Source organism: Perna viridis, chromosome 12, assembly GCF_037379345.1.
Source record: "Perna viridis isolate PV_CMFRI_1.1 ecotype Kerala chromosome 12, ASM3737934v1, whole genome shotgun sequence".
Classification (NCBI taxonomy): domain Eukaryota; kingdom Metazoa; phylum Mollusca; class Bivalvia; order Mytilida; family Mytilidae; genus Perna; species Perna viridis.
The window spans coordinates 18,255,019-18,280,831 of record NC_142456.1 but is presented as its reverse complement, the minus strand read 5'-3'; the positions used below and the strand labels follow the sequence as shown (position 1 = coordinate 18,280,831).

Below are 25,813 nucleotides of genomic sequence, written 5' to 3'. Positions count from 1 at the left end.
CGCAGTTTACAGGTACCATTTACTACGGTATAAATCGCCAATATAGGAGTACACTTTGAATTGTTCGGAGAGATACTGCGACACCATAGATTTTTTCACAGAAATTAAAATTTCAAGAATTCATTCAAGAGTATCGAATTCAGAATTCTTGATTCTTATTTCCAGCGATGAGTTTTCGCATATCAACTTAATAATTGTCCGTTGGGACAGCCTGTGACATTACAGTTACCACCATAACCTGTTCAACTTAGAAATTTAGTCAATATTACTGTCTTGACATAGAAGATTTCTACATTATTACAATTTTATTTAATTGAAATTTGGATTAAAGATGGCGATTTCCCCCCGCCAATACGAATTTCCATGACTAATATTTTAGCCAAATCCTGAGAGACATGCCAAAATATTAATGATTAGTAATTAGTGCCATATGGGACAGATCGGGAATTTCTTTTTCTTTTGTTTTGTCAATTTAAAATCTGATCTCAAGTAGTGTGGACTAGCATCTGTTGTCGAGCGGTTGAAAATTATGATTCCTCATTTGAACATACCAAGACAAGCCGCAGATATTATAAATACTCACTATGATTCATTCATTTGTTTGATCTATATTTATCCTTCAATTGTCAGCATTATTGATGTATATTTTGTCGATTTGTCCTATATTCACTTTCGGTTTTAGTTAGGTGTATTAGATTTTAAATTCATGTTTGAATGTTTAGTTCGGAAGCTCCGCGGATTGCGGAAAAAAGTAAAGGGTACATATAAACTGCGGAACGAACAAAAAACGAATCAAAACGAATGGGACCGAAAAGTAACGAAATAGATCCAAACGAAACAAAATGAGAAGTTACAAGTATTATAAAAGCCAGAAATGGGCACAAATAAGGGAAAACATTAAAAATATCACATCTTAGGGTGCCAGATTATACAGGTTTTTCCTTTACAATTGAGGTGATCAACATTTCGGTTTCAAACAAAGAATGAAATAATTCCATATATTCACTTTCAATCTATAACTTGTCCGGTGTCAATCGCTACAGTATCAAATTTATCGATTAAATTTACAGAATGCAGTAATTTATGAGTCAAATAAACCTAGAGTAGGTTGTCCAGATTTCGTACATTTACCTGTTATTGACTTAGCAATATACTATTATCCCTATAAATGCATTTGGGGGAAGTATCTAAAAAAGCGTTAGGGAAATTGAGTATCAAACGAGGTGCAATAAAAATACACAATCCGGAACATAGAAACCGTCAATGAATCCACATTTAGTACAAATATTAGAAACGTTCGGAGGTACATTTGTAAATTATAAAGATATGGAATATTTAATGATTATTTATATTATCATCTTTCCTTCTTTTAAAGCTTAACAAAAATATTTAAATAAACACTAATTATACAAACAATTGAAAAATTACAATTTACAATTTTACCAAATTACCAGTTGTTGGTTGAGTCAGAGTTGCTTCTTTGTTTTTTGTTTCTTTGTACGCATTATTTGGTTATTTATTGGTTGTGTGTATCTGTTGTCCTTGTTTGGTCTATATCATTGGATTTTATGCTTGGTTCCATTGATTACTCTTTACACTTCAAGTTTTGTGTAGGTTCTTTGTGTTACTAAATGACAAAAAAGTAATACAGCTATTTGACTGTCTGAAAATGAACTACAAAATGTGTATACGTGCATAAATTTATAAAACCTATCAAGTCTATCGAGAAGTTAACAATATTCTTCTGACTTCAGATATGCATACATGGCTCAAGTATTTAGCAGATGCAATGAGCTGCTTATATGAGAACAATGCAATGAGGTTAAAATTTCCGAGATCTTTCTCCAATAAACTCTATTGGAATATCCCGTATTAATGAAACGACTATATCTTGCTTCGTTTTCTTCTGTATGCATGATCATAAACAGATCAGTACAAATGTCCCAATGCAACCAACTGCATTTTCTAGGGAAATAAAAATCATGATTCGCACACTTTGTCGACGGAAGAAAAACTTAAGTAAAAAGAGTAAAAAGAACAAATTTGTATTTTTTTTTTCGTTTATCAATAGGTTTGATACCATTTAAAATATTAACATGTTAACGCTTTAGTTACAGTTAGGCAAACAACTACAGGATTTTGTTTCATTGCAGATACCAAACGTCAAATAAAAACTATAATTGTCTGCCAAATTTGAAAAGTCCTTGTAGTGGTTGTAGTCTTCACTATTCCCTGGTCCCCTGGGGAATGGAGTGGGGGGAGGGTGGCAAAACGAAAAACTACATACACTACATTCTTTCAAAGGCTTGAAAAATGAACTTTATAATGGAATCTAACACTTTTTGTGCATATGTATATCTTTTTTATTGGAAAACCGTTTTTTATCAAAGTTCGTTTTTTCTCCGCTACATTGACTATTTCTTGAGCTAGCGCTGCATTCATTTGTTTGCAGAACAGTGTTTCAAATATATCAATAATCAACCCTATATGTATGTAGGTCTACAAAAACCGTGTAGTTGGAGGGGTATGTTGTCCCATTGTTTATATATATATAGACAATGGGACAACATACCCCTCCCACAGTTTAAACTTCCACGACACAGCTCAGACCTTACTCGTAACATACACGTTATTACCTGGCGTAGAACATCTGTGTCAAATTTAACTAAATACCTATGAAACATCTTATACGTATTAGTCTGAACTACGCTGTATTTGATGTTATTTAAACCATCATACTGCCAGTAACGTCCGTAATTAAAAAGATAGTATATATATACATGCACAGTTATTTGATTATGTCATTTCACATGTGTTGTCAATAAAGCTCTTTTCGAACAATTGTTGATTGAGAAACCATTTACAGAAACCGTCCTCAAAACTTGGATATCTAGATAGTAAAGAACTGTGTTCAGTATTCTTGACTAAATACTCCATATCCTGCAATAAAAAAGATGTTTGAATAAACACATTGAATACAATAACGTAAACGAACAAGGCCAATGTTGACAAATATCTGTAAATACTAGAAAGTGAACTTCTAGTGCTAATTTTAGAATATAAAAAAAAAACAAAGAATGAATGTCTGAGATAGAGAATCAACATACCGATGACCAACATTAAACAAGAATGGTATAAAAATTAGATAGAATAAATAGAATCTATATTTATATGTTACGCACATGGTAATATATGTTTCTCTCAACTTCCCAATCAATTTCTACGCCTCTACAATTTTTTCCCCGAATTTTGGGATTTCTTCTCTTCGAACGGCGTCCATTTTGTCATTTACAGAGCAGACCATGTGGTGTAATATCTTTTAGTATGTATTATATTTCTAATATTCTTTTGGTTAGACGAAAAAAATAATAATAACTAAGAACAATATATTAAGAAGTTGTGGAAACATAATAATTAGAGCGGGTGGCTTTTGTTCGATACCAAAAATGCACAAAACGCCAAAACCGAAGAGGTACCGATTAAATAACAATCCAATGAAGTGGATTCCTTTTCCTCATAATTACTGGACTTCTAGTCAACTTCAACAACACAGCCCAGACCTTACTCGTTAACATACATGTTATTACCTGACGTAAAAGATCGGTGTCAAATTTAACTAAATACCTATGAAACATCTTATAAGTATTAGTCTTAACTACGCTATACTTGATATTATTTAAACCGTCATACTGCCAGTAACGTCCGTAATTGAAAAAGATAGTACACCTGAAAAGGAAAGAAAATATCAAAGCAAAAACTGAACAAGAAACTTGAGGCTCAAGAGAGCCTGAATCGCTCACCTGGTTAACCATTTGCTTATTTGAAAAACTTGAGGAATGAAACAGGCTAAGTTAGAATCAACTAAATTATCAAATACAATAAATGCATTTTTATGACCTGAACCAGAATTTTGCTAAAAAAAAACCTGTCTTATGACCTCTAAGTTCTACTTTTGGTATAGGCAGCCATATCTATTCACTGATTAAAAATCACAACAGTCATTTTGAGCACAATACACTAAAGAACTATTATGCTTATTTTCATTCAATGATCTTAAATAGTTTTAGAGAAGAAGATTTTCAAAGTTCAGAAAATTGTTTCAGGGGTCGTAACTCCTACATTAGTCAATGAATGGTTTTGAAAATTTCGGCATAGGTCCTTCTCATGATGCTTAACAATTTTACCCATGCCAGAAATTTGTTAAAAGCATCGGGTTTTGAGTTATTTGCAAAGAACTGCCATCTGATCCCTATGTTCTATTTTTAGTAATGGCGGTCATGTTTTTTTTTTTCATAAATCAACAATCCCAATGGTTATTTTGTGCAGAACACACTGAGAAACAATTATGCCAAGTTTAAAACCTGTCAGTCCAGTAGTTTTAGAGGAGATTTTTTTTTTAAATTTGTCCACGACGACGACGACGACGACGGACGCTAAGTGATGGCATACGCTCACTTGGCCTTTGGCAAGGTGAGCTAAAAATGAGTAAAACAAGACACAAAAGACAGGCGAGGCAGAACATCTGTAACAGTCGAAACTTATAAAAGCATTTTTTTTCTAACGGAGCAACTAAAAACATAAAGTAAGGAGCGCCGCTGCCACCATGCATAATTCTCCATTCTCTGAGCTTGTGAAAAAAACACACACAGAGAGAGAGAGAGAGAGAGAGAGTTAAGCCAATAACTATAAATATTTTTGCACAAAACTGGTCGAGGGTTCTATAGATTTTCTGTATACAAGTTCCTCCTTTTAAGTTAAAGAATAAATGAAAAAAGTTTATTGGTTGCATGCATACATGTACCTCTCATAGCAAATCTACTAACTGTGGCATTAACACAGCAATTGATGACATAGGCTTTCTGTATCGTATATAAAAAGAACAGCTTGTATGTGGCATGTTAAAGGGCTTAGTAGTATTTTCATGACATATTCAGCTTGAGTTCCACATCCTGACCATTAAGTGATTCTTACATACCTATCGTTCCCGCGAGTTGCTTTTTCATGTTGGATACTGCCACAGAAACTAACATTATAATCCGGTCTGTCTATATTATATCCAGCACTTCTAATCCTTAAATAGGAGAGTAATGTTAAGTGACAACAGACCCTTTCGCGTGCTCCGTGCAGGTCCGGGTGTTAAAAGAATAGGCCTGCAGCAGCGCTAAGCTTGTCGTAAAAGGCGACTAACTAGTGCTCAGAACCCTAGCCGGGGGCTAGAGCGCTCTGCCCACAGAGCAACTGGGATGTGTGCCCCAGGTGGTGGAATGGGGTACCCCTGGCGTGTTACATGCTGGGGTTGTCAGGCTATATTACAGAAAACCTGACCGCAAACCATAGTGGTGCATCATGTTGGGAAAGATGCCACGTTCCTCGCACGTTAAAGAACCCTACTGTGATATTCTCCCGGAGTAGGAACCATAGGGCTCCGCCACAGGAGGCTAAATTGCCCGACCATACCCACCTCTCCCTATTTGCAGTGGCAATCAAAATTTGTCGACCTCATTGCCCTTCATTTCATCATCATTTCATATTCACTTTATCATCAATTTCATGTTTATCGTCTGAATATAGCTGAAATATTGCTTCTCGGTCGTTAAACCCCAACAAACAAACAAAAAAACAGTTATGTGCAAGCTCAATAAATAATACGACGATTTCTAGTAAATTTGACATCTAATCATTTACCGAACGGAAGTACTGACTGCGTCTGCTCATAAAGTGGTACGATTGGTCTATGGTTTCTTCTTCTTTTTTTTTCTTTTTTTTTGGAAAATTTTTAGTTGTGGACTTTTGTCTCTACGAATTAAGGATATATGTACCTCGTACATGTTCATTTACTATTTAACCACGACAGATGTGCGTTGAAGCCATTGTTTTTACATTATTTATACATGTATATAAGTTTGTTAACAAACATAGGGGCTGATAAGCCCGATATTTTTATCAACTTTTTTATATTGTAAATGCAACAAGGATTTGAGTACCAATCAAATATTTTATTTCAAGCATGTATTGTTGATGAAAACTGTTTCTGGTTTACAGTGTGTGCGTTGCATACATTGCCAAGTGTGCTGACGATTTTATTGGTGAACGAGGTGATAATGATACAGTAAACATATTTCATAAATATTACACTATCAATTCGCATTTTTGATGAGTTATAACATTTTTCACTGATTTTGCATTTTGAATGAGCTATGATCATTTTTAATGCTTTAACATTTTGGTTGAGTTCGGACCATTTTCTCTCATGTTCAGCTGTTATCAGTGTGCTTCACTTACCGTCTGTATGCGTCATCATCCTCACTACCCCAGCCTTTGTACAGGTTAGAAAACCCATTTATATCTTTGAACTGTACCCTCGTAAAAGCTGTGATTCCACCAATAAATTCAGAGTGGAATAAGCTAATGAGAAAATGTTCATTTATATTAACTAGATAAAAGTACGCTTTTGTATTGCTTAGTCTAGCATATTTTTAGTATAAGCGTGGTATGCGATGTTACAGCATACTTGACTGATAATTATGTTAAAAACCACATTACTGCATGAAGTTGATGTTCTAACATAAAAGAAATTGCGTTCTAATAATGGTATCCATGGCGATGTTATCCTCTACGTCTTTGTCCCTAGGCATTTTTATGCGATAACTTACTAAAAAGTTACCATAGTCGACGGATCTGAATAAAACTTGTTTTTGTTTAAATCGTTTCAGCCTATCTGAAAAGCACCTGTAATTGAACTGTTCCACCATAACAGCCAAATGTCGGGGATTTTTTCCACAGATGTAATAATTTCTATCGTCCTCAGGAAGAATGTCAACATCGTGAAAAATTATGCAGTCATAATGTGCTAATTTGCTTGCTTCTAGAAATCCAATGTTCATCAGGGCGCCTTTATTAAACAAATCCGTACCTGCCTGAAAACAATTGATAAAATTTTATTGGTATTGCGTCATTTCTTTTTAATCGTCTGATTATTACTTAAAGTTTGTTCGATTTAAATAGTTGTAATTTGTAAGGTGTACATACATGTCAATGAAATGTCAACCAGATATAGTATTGGGTTTTGCAAAAGTCGGGCGTGGTTAACGAACAGAAAAATTAACTAAAATTACAATGACGCATGACATTTCTTAGAACAGGAATAGTCAGACTGAAACAATGGTACGGTTATATGGTTTGGTTTAGACAAGCCTCATTGTTTCTAAAAAAAGAATTAAAAACGCTATTGTTCATTAGATACAGGTATAGAAGAGGAATTACTTGTTCTATGATATAAACTGTAAACTCGAGGTTCTGCCTGTATAATTTAGGTAAGACGTTGAGAAGGAATATTTTGAGTTGTTGCTCTCTATCCCTGTAAGGTAAAATAACAGCTACTTTCTGCTTAGCCAAACAATGGATTGGTTTATACGATGCTAATTTCATAAAGTTGTTGATGTTTTCGAGGAGAGGGTATTCATATGCTGTTCTATTTAATGGTTGCCGTCCATCTGGGTAAGAGAAAAGAAAAATACCTGACCCAACACTATAAATATCTATAATGTATAAGCACTTACATGTGAGTGCGGTAACAAACCCTACTTAAAATCTAATCTCCTGTGCAAAGGGTATATTCTCTATTTCAAAGCTTTTTACCTTTAAAGTATTTAATCCAACCTCTTGACTCAAGTTATAATTAGTGTAGTACAACGGAAGCTGACAGCCTCCTGGAATTAAAATAAGTAGTGACCTTGTCGTTTGAAAATTTACACATACTGTATAGCAGTCTATATGGTCGTAGTGAATAGGAGATGGGATTGGTCCATGGAGGAAATCTTCAAAGTGCAAAAAAAAAAAAATGAAAATTCTTAGAAAGGGTAAACCTAATTTGTGTATAATATTATAATATCATGCAACATTACTTAGTACTTAGGTCAAAAATAAGACACAATGTTTCTTTTCTTTTTTTCCCAAGTCATATGCACGGCATGGAATGTTAAAATGTACTTGAGGTCAATTAATTTATGACATTACTAATGTTTCCATTTTCCCTTTTACTTAAAACAAAAATAAAAAAATCATAAAGAAAACAACAAAATCATTAAACAATTAAAATGCAGCATGCCTAGCCAACGACGGTTGTGAACAAAATACAGATACTACATGTCACATATGCTTACGAAGTTTAGATGGCGACCAGCTACACATCTTCGTTGTAGGTTCAGCTGGAAAACACATGCACAAAGGATGAGTTCATAGCATAAATGTACATGCAAGCACAATCTCTTTGACGACAAAAATAATTGAAGCGTAAAAGTTCCAAAACTCCTGTAAAATGTCAAATCAAAATGGCGGCGTATTATGATTTACTACGTATGGTGACTAACGATCATAGACAAATTTTGAAGAAAATTATTGAGCGGCTTCCGATGAGTTATGTGCGCAAAGTGTTTCAAGTAAAGTGTAGCATTTACAAATTCAACAAAGTCAAATAACTCCTGTAATAAGCGTCGAATCTTAATGGCCGCGCAGTGTGATAAACCCGTATGGCGACTAACAATCCTACGAAATTTTGACACACTGTTCAGAGCAAGGTTTCCGAGGAGTTGCGTCAACAAAATGGTTTCTATAGTGTAGCGGAATAACAATCCAACAAAATTTTAACAAAATCCGTTGAGCGGTTTTTGAGGAGTTCTGTCCATGAAGTATTCCTATAGTGTATCATGTACGAAATTAACAAAGTCAAATAACTCCTGTCAAAAGTGTCAAATTTTAATGGCTACAAAATATGATGAACTGCGTATGGTGGCTAGCAATTCCACGAAATTTGAACAAAATCTGTAGAGCGGTTTCTGAGGAGTTACGTCCATCTCCAAAATTTGTCAAATAATAATGGCGGGCAAAATACATATGGTGACTAACAATCTTTTCAAATTTGTCGAGCGGTTTCCTTCAAGTGTGACTGACGCACATACTCTGATATTTCTACGTCCTTTTCGTCGTTGCGGTGGAGACAGAATGGAACTATATACATGAATTAATTTTTAGGCGTCAAATACTTACCCGCATCACAGAGGGAAACAACGACAATAAGTAAAAATGAGCACTGCAATACATCCATGTACATATTTTGTTTTTATTTTATCCGTAATGGTAATGTAGATACTTCCTGGATTTATTTTTTTGTACGCGTGCGTTAATACAACTGTGGAATTAAATATCATTAATGAATTTCTGCATAATATTTTAATTGTTATCACTTAATTCTCGTACCTTAAAAGGGAATAGGTCCACAAACCCACCTCTTAATCACCACTTCACAATAGAAAAAAAAGCAAGAGTAATTTTTTTCTTGTAAATATTAATCATAAAAAGATTTAATTTTGAGCAAATCAAACTTTGCTCAAATTGCCATGTACAGCATCAAAAGAGAGTGTTGCTCAAATTTGTTACCACCTCCTCTTCCCCATCAAGATCGCAGGTTTTATTTATATCAATAAGGACAAAATTATAGGTTTACTATCCCACGTCCTTATGCTAACATGACCCGAGTAAAGAAATCAGATTAGGCGATACAGATAAAAGCAGGCCACACTGACATTAATGGTATCAATTGGTTACACTAGGTTATACTGGTATTATCGCGGTATTAAATAATACCATAAATACACCAATATTTTGTGATGATGTTCTTTGCCAGGCATGGCACATGATTTAGTATTTGTGTTCGTCTTGAGTGGAGCTAAAATGAAATTCAAATAATGTCTTTGGTAGGAGACGTCCGGTTGTAGATTTGAATAATGATTTGGTGTAAGAGCTAGGGTTTCGAACCATGCACCCAGAAATATTTATTCATTTGATCATGGGAGATCGACGTAAAGTAAAAATCATGATTTAAGACTTTTGTAAATTAATTTCACATATACTTTATTATTTCCAAACGTATATCTGAACTGTAGTCAACGTTTAAAAGATACATAAATTATATTTATATGATGAATTATATGCATTCAATTTCGAAATAAATAGTTCTAAAAATTTCATCTAAGAACTATCAATCGGAGGTTGATTGAAATATGTCCAAGTCGTGTCAAAGAACCACGTTGCAAAGAACATAAGTCAACCTAACGGGTATATCGCGTTACCTATGTTAAGCATATCACCAATGTCGACAGTACCAGACATTACACACGATTTTCACGTGAAATTTCTTATTATTAGTCATAGGAAAGTGCATTTTGATTCAGTTCTCTAAAATCGCTTTGTATCGCCAGTGACTTACTTTACATAATCCACTAACATTTCCTTTCCATCTCATCAGATTGCCTGTATTTTTAATTGATTTTCGCTATTAAATTTTCTATTTCAGTTTTGTCAGATAGAAAACAAACCGACGTATTACCACATAAATCTTGTTGACCTTTCTGACAGCATTGTAGGTCATTTTTTGCTTTGTTTTTTTTTTTTAGGATTTCATTCAATTTTTCCATAATATATCTTGATATATCATTGATTGTATTTCAAATGCAAAACCTTAACATTAATCGTTTTTACTATTGTTTTTACAATTTCTGAATTTCTTGGGTCTGATAGTCGGAGGCATATTTAACAATTGAAAAGACAAAATATATTATTAGACTACTTTACACTACGCAGAATACCTTAGCTAAACTATGTTAAAATTTTGTCAAGAAAAGACAAACGGTTTCATAGAAAATGACAAAAATGTAAAAGCAATTCTTCCCCTATTGAGCCTTTGAAGTTGACCTTTGACTTCTAATGAGCGAAAATGACATCAAAACTTCGGATCATTAACTCTTAAAATAAGCGTATTTTTTAGTAATATTTCATCAAGTATAGACGGTTTGCTTGTGCTACAAAATGACAGCAAATTCTACTGAAATAATATGATAAAATGACTGATCTAAAATCAGGGGCAGATCCAGACACTGTGAAGGGGTGCCACCCAGGGTTTCCCAGAAAAGTGGGTATGCTAGGGCATTACTTCCCATTTTTGTCAAATTTTCCAATATACCGTGGAATGTAGCTAGCTAATTTCCTGATGTATAGTTGTTTACGACAGAAAAAAGTTTATTTCCTTATTTTTTTTTTATAAAAAATCGCACATACACTTTCTTCTTCGACTCCTACTTTCATCTGAAAAATGTCTAGGATAATACAACCAAAAAATAGTCTGATCATTCGCCTTTAAAAATAAATTATTCTAAATTTCGCGCGCAGAAACTGGAGCGTTGCATGATCAAGTTGTGATTTAACCAACTTCACCGGGTTCATTAAATATTAAACTTTCTATCATGAAACACGGATAATATTTAATGGGCTACAAATTTTGAGATTGACGATTGATGTAGAAGTTGACGTTACAGTAACAAAAAATATGAAATCCTTGACAAAGGTTTTACTATATCTCCTAATAAATCTAACTTCCGGTTAGTAGTTTAATATGCATGGTTGTTAGGTTGATTGATTGATTGAAGTTTTCTTTTGCGTGTCAGAGAAGAATGCACAATATAGGCGAACACGCCACACCTCACTACTTCCCAACGATGTTAGAACTGTGAAATTTGCGATGCAAATTTTTGGTCGTTCCCTCCGCGGGACTCTAACTTGTACTTGCCTGTCTGGCCGAGTGTTCTAGGGTGGTGGACTTTGTGCAGGCGGTGTTGCCATAGATGTCACAGCGGTAAAAATTCGAGTCCCGCCTGGCTGGCCGAATGGTCTAGGGCGCTGGACTTTGTGCAGGCGGTGTTGCCATAGATGTCACAGCGGTACGAGTTCGAGCCCCGCGGAGGGAACGACCAAAAATTTGCATCGCAAATTTGACAGTTCTAACATCGTTGGGAATTTTTCAAACCTATATATATATATATATATATATATATATATGAACCCATAGGTCACTTAAGAGATTATTTCGCGTGATAGCGGAGCGTCAATGGTAGACAAAAACATTAAAAACATCTAGAAAATACTTTTGATTGAAATAGAGAGGAATTTTTGCAATAAAATTCCTCCATTTGTAAATACAAAACAAATGTATCAAAGACACATGTACTAATCATGATTGTACTACATGCACTAATCATGATTGTACTACATGTAATACTGCAAACTTCAATATTATGTTGTGCATGTGTGAAGGCTATACATTATCAAGAAAGTAATGACATGTACGCTGGGTTAATAAAAACGTTGAGAGATGTCACACCATTAGAGGAGTCCCGTGCGGGCCCGGATGTCAAATGAATAGGCCGACCACAGCAGCGCTAAGCTTGTAAAAGGCGACTAAATAGTCCTCAGAACCCTGGTTGGGGGCTAGGGCGCTCGGCCCACAGAGAAACTGGGTTGTGTGCCCCAAGTGATGGAATGGGGTACCCCTGGCATTTGACATGGTAGGGTTGTCAGGCCTTAATACGGAAAACCTGACTGCGAACCACAGTGGTGCAACGTGTTGGGAAAGATGCCATGTTATTCTCACGTTAAAGAACCCTGTTTTGGTATTCTATCGGAGAAGGAACAATTGAGCTCATCCACAGGAGGCTAGTTTTCCCGACTATACTTCCTCTCCCTATTTCCAGTGCAATCAAAATTTGTCGAACCTGTGATTTCATGTTCATTTTATCACCCTTTTCATACATACATATATGTATATATATAAATTTTTGGTCGTTCAGTCGGCGGGACTCGAACGCGTACCGCTGTGACATCTATGGCAACACCGCCTGCACGAAGTCCAGCGCCCTAGACCCCTCGGCCAGCTAGGCTGTATATGTATACTGAAATATTGCTGCTCGGGCGTTAAACCCATCAATCAATCAGTCAATTAATCAACCATTAGAAGAGGATAGTGACCTCATAAAAGTTGAACCATCTATCTTTAACAATTCTAAAAAAACACTTATTTCACTTTTTTATTTGCTTGTTTGAATTAAAATTTAACAGTATATTAAATTAAATCGTTCTGATTCATCAGAAGATTAAATTAAGTTTACTAACAAACTCAGTCGTCATTGTTTGAACAGGGCAAGAGTTCAACCTTTTTTACTTGTACTAGGTGCAGATGAACCAACGTTCATTTAGGCGACTGAACGATACGTATAGGTGCCATGTTTGATGTTTGATTCTGACGACTTTCTTAAGCTTACTACAGCTAATTAAAATTAAACACGTGTCAGTCTCTGTAAGAATCAGGCAGAGGGTGAAACATGGTATGAAAAATCCCACCAATTTTGAAAGTGTAATATGACTATTTGCATCAGTCATCAGAATCAATGAATAGGGACATGATTTTCCATATCATGTTGGTAAATTGAGTTATAATTTCACTGAAATGCACTGAAAATGAATCATTTCAAGGGCAGATATCTCTGTCAAAAATCTCATTTTCATCGCGGAAACATTTCTGAGCAAATGGATTTGATACAGAGATCAAAAAGTATCAAATTGAAAAATCATCATTGAGTTAAATTATATTATCAAATCAGTGGGTATCTGACATACATGTTTTTGATTTTCCCCATTTTGCCTGATTCTTACAAATACTTACACATAATTACTAATAGCAATACACGTGACACATGTAACATTCGCTCCGAAAACCTAGGATGCACTCTAATAAAACTTTTAAATAGCTTAACCCATTTCGTTCTAGGTGATGTTTGTATTATAACTTAACTTTTAAGTTTTGATATTTGTTTGTTTTAATGATCAATTAATAGGACACACAACAATTAAATATACTTTGAATACTACTTACTTTTTGTCGCTGCGAAAAACAGATTCTATTTGACCAAAATATTAAGGACACTTGACGCCACAGGACATGGTAGAATAATGTCTAATTTGGACTCATATTTTTGTTCTTACAACTGCTTGTACAAATGTATTATAAAGTTAGTAAGATATAACCATTTTAAACAGACGAAGCATGTACAATCATGTACTTGTTTTAGGTATTGGAAATATTTAATTTGTGGAGGACCACGACAGATAAAATATAATTCCGAATTTATATTTTTGTACCAAAAAAAATTCTCTCGTAAAAAGTATTTCATTTTTCATTGTACTGACTGTTTAAGATTTTATTTTTAATACAAATACGAAAAATTGGATATATAAAGGGATTTACAAACTTTGCTAAAGATAAACAGACAGACTGACATGGCAACAACAATGACGGTTTTCTTTCTAATTTACTACATTTTTGAAAACAATAAGCGTACTACTGTTGAAAGAAAGAGAAAGGAGAACATGATAATAATTGAGAACAGGATATTAATGATCCCGGGACAAAACAAGACAAAAAAAAATAGACACCATAAATAATACACAATAACTACAAGAATACAGACACAATTTTAAACTAAAAAATAAATGAGCAACCCGAACTCGGCCATGAAGTTATATATCTTTCAAAATTTGCAGTAAATTATATTCATATGCATATATTCATATAATGTACAAATGTATATACTATATCAAACAAAAACACACTGAACACTTAAGTACCAATCCATATAAAATTCAGACACTACCAATGGTAAAGGGATTCATGATGAAGAAAAACTCACCAAGTAAACGATGCTTTATCGGTCTACATTTGCTATACTTTCACATAACGGTAATTATTTCTGCATTCAGATTTGCACATTTTAGAAAATCATTTATTTATCTACCATTAAAATCAACCAAATGAAAGCAAATCAAGGATGATAACTCTTGCAAAGTGCCAATTTCCTGTACAATCTATAATTATTTTCTCAAAAGCGCAACAACCGATTGAAAAACTAAGACTAATTGTGTGATCAGTACCTGTTTCTGAACAAGAAATAAAGGTGAATTAGGTAGGTTTTTGATATGCATGAATCACCTCCTGTCTGATTTTTATAAAGACTACTACTTAATAATTTGAGTGAAATTAGATTGATTTCGATCGATGCATCAAAACCTACCTCTTAGTGTACCTACTCCTTAGCCTGAAATATGCCTATCCTCTTTATTGGTAAATAGAGCAATTATAAATATGGATTTGAAATATTTAAGAAGTTGACATTTAAATATCTATATGTCAAATATTTTCATAAATTGTCAAAAATTAAGTAATGTTGATAAAACTTTAAGGACCATTGGAAAGAAAGCTTAACTCCAAATTCTACAACTTTCGTTATGTCCGTTTATGCATAGGGAGGCCATGGAATTTGTGTACATTCTTATAGTCCTAGTTTGCCTTGGAGATGGAATTTTGGCCAAGTAAGTATTTTTTTTGGGGGGGGGGAGGGGGGCAAAATGGTATTTCTTTTTTTGCTTGAGCGATTCTTTGAGAATCTGATGTGTGTGAACCAAACAAACTTTATAAACCTTTATATGTAAAGTACATACCATTGTACAAAATACATCTTTTGTATAAAAGTGTTTTTTTTTTAATCAAATAAATATCAATTTTGATTTTTTTTAAATTTGTTGTCTTATACATTTCAAAATTATCGAAATATTCCATTTTATGCTATGGTTTAAGGAGGTTGACCTAGTATAAGGGACATAACTCATGAAATCAATGATATGTTTATAGCATATTCAATTTCACCAAAGCCTATCAAGCTTTCATTTGAAATAGAATGAAATCAGTACAAGTTACTTTGATGCTTACACGATATTAATGTAAAATGAATACAAACGTTCCAATGACTTGCAAGAGATGTGTCCCTTACCCTAGGTCTACCTTCTTCAGAGATTTTGCTTACTTTCCCGAATTTGGACAAGAAATGATTATAGTGTGCGACAAGAGATCAAATATACAGATTTCCGTTCTTTTTTTTTGCAAATAATATGTGTTTGAATTGTACCATTTTCTTTTAACATTCATATACCAGTTAATATTTTTTAATATAAGCCATGATCTAAAATTTTGGTATTTAAAATCGGGAATTTCAAGGCAAAACGTAGTTTTTGTTTAAATACTTAATTAATCATTTTAGTATAGACTATGTAAGGTAAGCAAAAAAAAAAAAAAAAAAAAGTACTATCTTTTAAAAAAAGATAGCCAACGTATATTCTCCCTAATTTATTACTACCCAAATCTAATGCATATTTTATTTGCTGAACAGTTGGATAACTGTACTATGTTCCGTATTTCAATTGTTTTATTAGTTCAGTTCAACACGTTAATTTTTACCAATTCTTTAATGTATAAAAGATAAGTGATTGAAAATATACCAGACACCAATGCCCTACGGTTGCTATCACATTCGTTCAATGAAATGCGAGATTGTAAACTACATCAGTTAGGTTGACATATTTAAGCATCATGATGTCAAAACAAACTCAATACCGACTGTGTCGGAAAAACGGATATATCACGTGAAATTACATCGCATTCGTGCCATTTTATATGTTGAAAGCAAGCTAAAACCAGTAGCATAGAATATTTGACGATTAGCAACTTTGAAGACTTCAGTCTTTGATTATATTTTCATCATCCGATAAAAAATAACCTCATGAAATTCAATTGAACTTAATAAAAGAATAGTTTGAATTAAAAAAAATGTCTGGACAATACAGGTTTACTTTATAAATAAACATTAATTTTTTGATAATCAGGCCATTTTGTTTGGAATCTGCTGCCCAGACCCAGCTACATTTTATTTTCGTTTACAGCCCGAAAGTAGATACCGACTCAGATAGCCCATTCACAGACAAAGAGGACGCCAGTGATTTTTTGCACTCGAGAAAGAAAAGAGCTATCACCTCTGCGATCACATCATTGTTTTCGAGTGGTTCTAATGAAGAATGTAGAGAATACTGTAATCTGGAAGAACTTCATGAGAACTTCAACAACTGGGAAAAATCGGTAAGTTAGAGAACTTAAGTACCAGTCCACATAAAATTCAGATACTGCCTATCGGTAAAGTGATTCATGGTGTAGAAAAAACCCATGAACCAGACGTTGCTTTTTTGGTTTACATAATATGCTATATTTTATTTGACAATAGTTCTTTCTGAATTTAGAACTGTACTTTTGAGAAAACTACACTTTAAACTCCCACTAAAATCAACCAAATCACACTAAATCAAGAACGATAACTCTTGAAGAGTGTTAATTTTGTGTTCTATCAATACAATTTTATCTTAAAAACTTAACCCCCAAATGAAAAACTAAGACAGGTTATATCTATAACTGTTTCTGAATCAGAAATAAAACTGACTTCGGTGGGTTTTTGACATGCATGAATCACCTCCTGTCTGATTCCTGTCTGAGAAGACGGCTACTAACACTTAGGAATTATCGGTTTGTTTGAGTAGAACGCTACGAGTACTACAACAACAGTAACAAATAAGTCTTCACAAGAATTTCAACAACCAGGAAAGATCGATGAGTTAAGGGAAGCCAATTTAAACTCAATTCACGATAATTTCAATGATATGTTACAGTGAGAACTATGTGAGAACTGGCCATGGACAACTAGAGAATTTATCGGGAACTTCAACATCCGGGAATGATCTGTCAGCTTGCTTACGTAGTTTTCATTCTGCATTTGTTATACACGCTTCAACAAATTGAGACCAGTGCACATAACTGGCATTAAATTTTTCGTGTTGGGGTTGTTACATGAACCGAAATTACTAGAAAAAAATCCATCAACATAACTACAAAACGTATGTACAATCATAATTTGGGAAATTTAAATTTGAATACATTTATTAGCATAAGATTCGAGTTTGACTGTGTATAATGGGAAAGTAATAGACCCTTTGGAATACATACACATACAAATTCGAGACTTTATCGAACTGGCGAAACAATACAATAGAATGAGAATCTAAATCATTTCTTGAGCGGAATTGCAATGAAATAAAGTCAAGAATAAATTTTTGATTTCAGAGGGAGTATATGAAAGCTTACAACTGTAAGAAGATATACTGTCCAAGTGGTTGTACTAATACGAACTCGGACTACAGAAATAACAAATACCTAAGGGTTGGATGTATAGGTCAGTCTCTTCCTACAACTTTTCGTTGCCCACAGAAAGATAACATATGGAGTGATTTTTTTTCCCGATACCGTTTTATTACTATTTGTTTAAACTTGCTTTATTTTTTAGAAGAACTCATTTTCCGTGTTCTTTAGTTGGTTATTAAGTACCATTCTGTGTAAGAATCAGGCAATGGATAACACATCATTTCCCCCAATTTAGTCATTTTTTGTCTAAAAGATATTCAGTACAACTAGAAAACAATTATGATTGATAGTTGGGGTTTAACGTCCGAGCAGCAATATTTCAGCTATATTCAGACGATGAACATGAAATGGATGATAAAATGAACATGAAATCTAGAAAACAATTAAAAAGTTATTTAAGTATATCTCGAAGCATCTGTGACGTTGATATTTTTTTAATGGTTATATAGGGAAAGAATGCGGGAAAAATTTTCCGCCATTTTCCCGTAGTGCATTTCAACATATTAATATCTTAAAAGGCAAATTTTACAAACACTTTCAAGGTTATTTCTAGTGGGTATCAGGTATAATTAATTGGTTAATGCAATTAAATCTCTGCGTTTTTCTCCTTCATGTGCCACACCTTACACACATTTTGCCCGATTCTTAGACGAAGAGGTACTTAAACTTTTGGCAGAGTTGTAGTTATATATTTGTTGTACTTAGTTGCTTAGCTACAACTAGGGGACAGAGCATTTCCCGCTGGCCGACAAATCTTTTCTTTCTGATACATTATCTATTAGCATCACGGCCGACTAATTCCGATTGGATTGTACGAAACAACTAATTATTTTATTTTGAATTCGGAACAACTCGGATCATTTTTTGCTCACTTGCTTTTGTTAATTTATATGTATTCTTTTGGTTACTTTATGTTCTTTGTTGTGTATGTCTGTTTTCCATGTCTGGTCTTTGTCCCTGGATTGCATTCTTTTGATTACCGCTATACCTTGGTTCCCTTGGTTACTCTTTTATTGGAAAGAAGTTTAACATTCTGATATTTAACTTAAAATATGCCTGGCACCTTATTTTAAAAATGAAGCAATTTTTTGAACCGAACGACAGAAGTTCTATCAGTTATTTATATAAGAAAAAAAAAACAAACAAAAACATACAAAAAGACAAACAAAACAAACAAAACAAACAAAACAAAACAAGATCGATTTGCAAGGTTTGATCTTAAGTATATGTATAGTCGTTGAATTATTTTGACTTTTTATGTACGAAGGCATTTCCGTTACTCAAAAAATTATCGGCTGTTATATTTTGTATTTTTGAAATATTTGCAGCGATATTAAAAGCAATAAATGTCATGAAAAATAGTGCGTGTACATGGCGATACGTTGATGTAGATTTACAGTTTTTCATTTAAAAAAATGGAATATCTCGATACAATCTCGCTCATTATAATAATATAAAACAAATAAAGCATAATATGATTAATATTAAACAGTGAATGGAGGCTGGAGCTCATGGTCCAGTTATGGTTCCTGTAGCAGGACTTGTGGAGGCGGTATAATGTACAAGAAGAGGTACTGTAGCAACCCATATCCCACAAATGGCGGATCAACATGTTCCGGCTCATCTAGCTATGGGGCTAGCTGTAACACGCAGGGATGCCCAGGTTAGTTGTCAAGTGACCCAAGAACAGACTACCATTATGGAATTGAATTTTGTTCGATCATGCATGCTCACTCATTAATTTTTCTGAGATGTAGATTATTTTACTTGATTTGTTAATTGGTTTTTAGGTTCCGTGGTATAAGTCTATAAATTAATAATTACACTTGGCAGTTCGTTTAAGGTAGACTAAGTATTCACTGTACGTGACAGAAGTTAGGATACCAAAATCTTCAGATTTCTATTTCACTTTGCTTTATAAGCTGGAACTTGTATACTCCCATTTAAGAAAACAGATTTAAACAGCAGCACCGTATCCTGCGCTTCTTAAAATGATCAATAGAATGGTTCACATATCGCTCACACAAAAAGTTCAAATGTTGTACATGTGTATTTAGAAATTTTTAGACCAAATTTTAATATTGTTCGGATACATTTATATTCGCCTTTGATTTCTATTTCTTTTTGAAGCGGTCCAGTCATAGCAAAACAGTCTCGCCTTTATTCAATAGCAACACATGTGAATAGCAATTTTATTTTGCGAAATAATGGAAAAACCCACCAAAACTACACATTTTTAAGTTCTTGTTTTCAGTGAATGGTAACTGGGCTGCTTGGTCTTCATATTCAAAGTGTTCTGTCAGTTGTGGCACTGGTCTGAAATACAGGACCCGAACATGTACTAATCCTTCTCCAAGTAATGGTGGTATTGGCTGTTCCAGTACTTACGGAGGAAAATCCCAAACTGCATCGTGTACCATGGCCTCGTGTCCAGGTATGTAATACACTACATATGTATATAAAGCTTAGGATTAACTTGACTTTTTCGTGTAATAAAGAACAATAACTCTTTCAAGAATTCTAACGCCAAGCGAAAGACTTAAAATAAAAGTAATGGTAATTAAAATCAAAGTTTAATTGTAACTTTAGAATTGGATCGATTAAATTCCGTACAGATTCTTCCACCTCTCACCTCCAAGGTTATTCTTCTGTGTAACGAGACGGCAGATGAGCTTCGATTGCTTAAGAAAATTTCCACATTTTGCACATGAAGGATAAAATACATCGAAATTTATTGCAAATAAACTCAATGAAATTTGAAGTTTTAAAGAACCCTTCTGTGGTATTCGACAAGGGTAGGAACCTTTGCGTTCCGCCACAGAAGGCTAAATTGCCCGACACTACCAATCCCTCCCTTTTTTAGTGCAATTAAAATTTGTCGACCCTACTACCCTCATGTCCCATCCCTTTTTTCATTTCATCATCATCACCACCATCATCATCATCACCATCATCGTTTAATGTTCATTTTATCATCCATTTCATGTTCATCGTCTGAATATAGCTGAAATATTGCTGCTCGGGCGTTAAACCCCAATAATCAATCAATCAAACAAAACATTAATTGGTGAAGAAGTCGTTCGTAACATAAAGTAAATAAGATATCGAGAGTCTGTCGCTGGCATCAGCCTTGTAACGGCTTTCTATACATGTATATTCGTCCTTAATTAAAATCCTCATCATGTACACAGAATTACCTGTTGATATATGAAATTACATACAGAAACCGAACATTCCCAATTTAGAATCATGCTAAAACATTTTTGAAACTTGGTTCTCAAGTTATGGTAAATGGAGGATGGAGTGCCTGGTCTTACTGGTCTAAATGCCCCGTATCATGTGGAGGAGGGACCATTGAGAGGATAAGAACATGTACAAACCCCGCCCCAGCCAACGGTGGAAGTACTTGTGTAGGAGACAAACAGGAAACACTTAGCTGTAATACGCTGGGTTGTCCAAGTATGTATTTGCAAAACTAAAAGGAAAATGAAATAAAGTAACAAATCAAAAACAAAAACAACCAAAAATCATCCCTTATAACAACAGAATTGAAATACAATATATCGGCAACTTAACCAGAACAACTACAACATATGTTTAAACAAAAACTAGTGTTCATACTTCAGCCTTCCACAATACAGAAATCCTTCATAAGATTGTCTGATTGTGATTCCATACCATCTAGTATAGTATACATACATGGTAAATATTTCATACATTTGAAGACGAAGTTATTTTATCAAATGATTGCACTGGACCATCTTATAATTAGTAAACTGACATGCATTCAAGAAAACCACGTATCGTGTATTATCGCTTCAGTTAATGGTAATTGGGCTGCTTGGTCGTCATGGTCAAAGTGTGGTGTTAGCTGTGGTACAGGTCTGAAGTACAGGACGAGAACATGTACCAATCCTGCTCCAAGTAATGGTGGTATAGGCTGCTCAAGTGCCTTAGGAGGAAAACAACAAACAAGCCTTTGTCTCATGCCTTTGTGTCCTGGTAGGGTTTACAATAGGTCATGCCTATTAGTCTACATGTAGATAATACATTTATTCTTGTCAGTTCAGATCATTTATCGTTACAATACAGTATTTCCTGACTGTATATATGCCATTTCATAACACATGGGCAAAGTGGAAGAATTCTAAAGCTGTATTTTTGTGACATAATCACGGCTATACGAGTTTGATACCAGAAACACAAATGTGTAACGAGAATAGGTATGGTACGTATGTTAAAGAGAGAACAATCTCACAGGGAAGAAAATGTCAGTCCAAGGCCACCCATTGGTCTTCAATGAACGACGAGGAAACCCTTATACCACAGGGCAAGCTGCAAATATATGTCTGCCTTGTAGTTGATGGCGGATGGAATGACTGGACTGCATGGACCTCTTGTACGAAGACATGTGGTGGAGGTGAACAAGAAAGGGTCAGAGCTTGTAATAATCCCACACCAGTTAACGGCGGAGCTGACTGCTCTGGAAAGAATACAATGACACAGCCTTGTAACTGGAATGATTGTCCTGGTAAGTATTATTATATTTAAGAAACAAAACTAATTACGTAAGTTGGTATCTACAAATAAACAATAACCAATATCAATGGTTGGATGACTAGAAAATAGACACAATGGTGTATTGTTAAAAAAAACAGAACTATGTGTAAGTCTGCTTATCCAGATTGCTCATAAGTAAATTATTACGTGCATTACCTTAAATGCTTCTTCTAGTTCATGGTGGATGGACGGACTGGTCTATGTGGACCAAATGTACTGCTTCGTGTGGCAGAGGAGAGATGAAGAGATACAGAACATGTACAAATCCAGCGCCACTTAATGGCGGAAATGATTGTGTTGGTCTTTCTGGAGAAAAGGACGATTGTAACACATTCGACTGCCCAAGTACGTAGTATAAGTATTTTACAGAAAATCCATGGTAAATATAGTTAGTTAGTTTTATCAAATGATATGCGAGGATCTACAGAGTTAAGAATGGGATAGAGGTCCACGTTACTATTTATCAACTCCCAACTTTGCACATTGGAGAGTCCAACAATCGGGACCCTTTGGACCGCCAGTAATGTGTTCTTTTAAAATCATGCGTTACGTTGAATTTTGTATTGTGTTAAAGCACATTGTATTCATATATCAATATCCTAAATTGCAATTTGTAGTCATCTTTATGGGATTAGGTAGTAAGTAGACATTTGACAAACCTACCAATGTGCAAGGTTAATTGTCTAACATTGTCTTTCAAAAGTGGTTATTATAGAGAATTTACCGTATTTCTGTTCATAGTTAATGGAAACTGGGCAGACTGGAGTAAGTGGTCAACATGTCCAGTGACTTGCGGTCTGGGTGTACAGTACAGGACACGAACATGTACTAACCCAGCTCCTACCAATGGCGGATTGGGGTGCTCCAGTGCTTTAGGAGGAAAATATGAAACGCAAGACTGTAACCAACCAGCGTGTCCAAGTAGGTCACCTTATTTTAGATCTAGAGTCTGTATTTTTATCACCAAATGTAACATCAAACAGTACTGAATTTTAGAAGGCAGATGGACAATAACTGGCCTAAAAGGGGGACGTGTGCTAGTGATTTCCAGTCATTTACTGTGTAATTAACCGCATTCGAGTGCATAAGCCCCCTGGTTCTGTCTATGTCAAATGTCACTTATAAATGTAGATCCATTTAAAATCGAAAATGTCCTAATACACGATATTTTTAAAACCATGTTTTGGTTGTAAAACGGTCATCTCATGTAAATATTTGTTTAATTATAGTTGATGGCGGATGGAATGATTGGACAACATGGACCAAGTGTTCTCTAACATGTGGTGGTGGATTACAGGACCGTTCTAGAACTTGCACAAACCCCGCCCCTCAACACGGAGGTGCCGTCTGCACCGGGAAAGACGCTATGTCACAACCTTGTAACTGGCAAGATTGTCCAAGTTAGTAAATTCAATATCAAAACAATGCTGTTAAGTTATCAACTAGAATTGTAACTAAGATTAAATGGTATACCAAGTGCTAAAATATAGGCCTATTTAGAAACATATATTCGATTTTGAAGTTTACTACTTTCTGACAGAATATCACCTGGCGCATTCAGATAATTCTAAATTCACGTCACACAGTCGGGCATATGCATTTTGTGAAACCAGTTGTTGCTTTTAAGCCATGGCATTTCAATTTCAACATTTGAATAAATGGTACATTGTATCTACACAAACTAATTTCAGTTGATGGTAGTTGGACAAATTGGGCTCAGTGGACAACATGTAGCCTTTCGTGTGGTGGTGGTTCACAGGCTAGGTCAAGGTCATGTACAAACCCTGCGCCACAGTTTGGTGGAGCAGATTGTAGTGGGGATGACGCAGAGAAACAGGACTGTAACACTCAACAATGTCCAAGTATGTTAAACAATGTAATCAATAATGATCAATACAAAGATACAACGCAAATCTCGTTAACCATAAAAGCGGCGTAATTTCGAGAATCAGTATAAAAGGAAACCAGATTTGATGTGATAAATTGGCATGTTCAATACAAATTGAATATTTAGCAAATTACGATAGACATTTTTCTTTGAAAAGTAGGGGCATATGCCCATTACGCCCTCACCTGGACCCGCTCCTTCATAATCTGCTGTATAGAAATATTAGAGTAAATTACTCGCCATCCAAAGTATACATATATAAACCAATGAACACCAGAATAGATATCATCATTATATACGACTCCATATATTGAAAGAAAACAAACGAACATATATACAAACAAACATACAAGTAACCACAACTGTATGGAACGATCGATACGTCACAGTTGACAAAAAAACCCCCCAAAAAATATGAAGAAAACGCTGACGGCAAATACAATAAGAGAATGGTAGTAGTACCTATATATATGCTACATATATTTTTCATGCCGGGAAGAAAAATATAGTTATTTACTTTCAAAACTTTCCAAATCTCCCGACAGTTAATAAAATATCATGTTCCATTGCCATCAAGTGACACATCATGACACACAAGTGTAATCTTGTTTTCAAGTAAAAATATTTTAGCTAAGTCTTCCAAACTTCCTTTTAACCGTATTTAACAAATTAGAAAACAACGCACGATCTCTATTTTCTTTAAAGATCACTTGGTATATTTTATTGCGTTTTAGTTGATGGTGGTTGGACCGACTGGTCGTTGTGGACAGACTGTCCGGTTTCATGTGGTGGAGGAAAGCAGTATAAGGAGAGAACGTGTACTAATCCAGCTCCACAGCATGGTGGTGCTGCCTGTCTTGGGGTTGTGGATGATTCCAGGGACTGTAACACTAATGACTGCCCTAGTAAGTGAAAAGAATTTTTTTTAATTGTAAGTTTTTGATTACAGTATTTTTATTTACAAGATAAATGCACAAGTCTGTTACGGGCAAAGTTATTTCATTTACGAGTACTGTGAGCAAAGTTGTAAAAAGCACATTCATCAAGTTTGTATCAGTAATGGTAAAGTTAGTTTTGTTGTCCATATTTTGTTGTCAATGACCATGCTTTATACTTACTGTAATAGAATGGGAACAAAGTGACCGTATACATTCATCCTTTGAACTGCAAATTCATAGAAAGAATTATATATACAATTAACACATTCTAACAATACACTAACTATACCAAACACCAAAGAGTAATCAAGGGAACCAAGGTTCTAGCGGAAACCAAATTAATGCAATTCAGAGACAAAGACAAGACACGGAAAACAGACAAACACAACAAAGAACAAACAGTAACTAAAAGAATACATACAAAGTAACAAAAGTAAATGAGCAACTCGGATTCCACTAAAAACTGGG

At 34.6% G+C, this 25,813-nt stretch overlaps 2 protein-coding genes across 2 annotated transcripts in view; one reads left to right on the top strand and one right to left on the bottom strand.

Moving 5' to 3' along the window:
* Window positions 1-2,796: 2,796 nt before the first annotated feature.
* Window positions 2,797-7,428, bottom strand: LOC148601540 (beta-1,4-galactosyltransferase 5-like). The gene is made up of 6 exons (XM_088556414.1): window positions 7,264-7,428; window positions 6,730-6,917; window positions 6,283-6,405; window positions 4,976-5,071; window positions 3,588-3,726; window positions 2,797-2,940 (listed from the first exon to the last, which is right to left on the bottom strand). The coding sequence occupies exons 1-6, from the start codon at window positions 7,426-7,428 to the stop codon at window positions 2,797-2,799; spliced, it is 855 nt and encodes a 284-aa protein (XP_088412540.1).
* A 7,765-nt stretch (window positions 7,429-15,193) lies between these two features.
* The window catches only part of LOC148601539 (SCO-spondin-like), a 28,096-nt gene continuing 17,476 nt past the window's right edge, over window positions 15,194-25,813 (top strand). The window contains exons 1-12 of the mRNA XM_088556413.1: window positions 15,194-15,252; window positions 16,600-16,849; window positions 17,882-17,990; window positions 19,452-19,622; window positions 20,214-20,393; window positions 21,782-21,961; window positions 22,320-22,490; window positions 22,694-22,864; window positions 23,261-23,440; window positions 23,749-23,919; window positions 24,211-24,381; window positions 25,142-25,312. Of these exons, the coding sequence (XP_088412539.1) occupies window positions 15,194-15,252; window positions 16,600-16,849; window positions 17,882-17,990; window positions 19,452-19,622; window positions 20,214-20,393; window positions 21,782-21,961; window positions 22,320-22,490; window positions 22,694-22,864; window positions 23,261-23,440; window positions 23,749-23,919; window positions 24,211-24,381; window positions 25,142-25,312 (1,984 nt within the window). The remainder of the gene's footprint in view (window positions 15,253-16,599; window positions 16,850-17,881; window positions 17,991-19,451; window positions 19,623-20,213; window positions 20,394-21,781; window positions 21,962-22,319; window positions 22,491-22,693; window positions 22,865-23,260; window positions 23,441-23,748; window positions 23,920-24,210; window positions 24,382-25,141; window positions 25,313-25,813) is intronic.

Coding starts and splice junctions, on each gene's coding strand:
- LOC148601540 (XM_088556414.1), bottom strand. CDS start 7,428: ATGAAATTAGCATCGTATAAACCAATCCATTGTTTGGCTAAGCAGAAA. Junction 6,918..7,263: donor CAGTTTATATCATAGAACAA/GTAATTCCTCTT, acceptor AATTGTTTTCAG/GCAGGTACGGATTTGTTTAA. Junction 6,406..6,729: donor GTGGAACAGTTCAATTACAG/GTGCTTTTCAGA, acceptor TTTTCTCATTAG/CTTATTCCACTCTGAATTTA.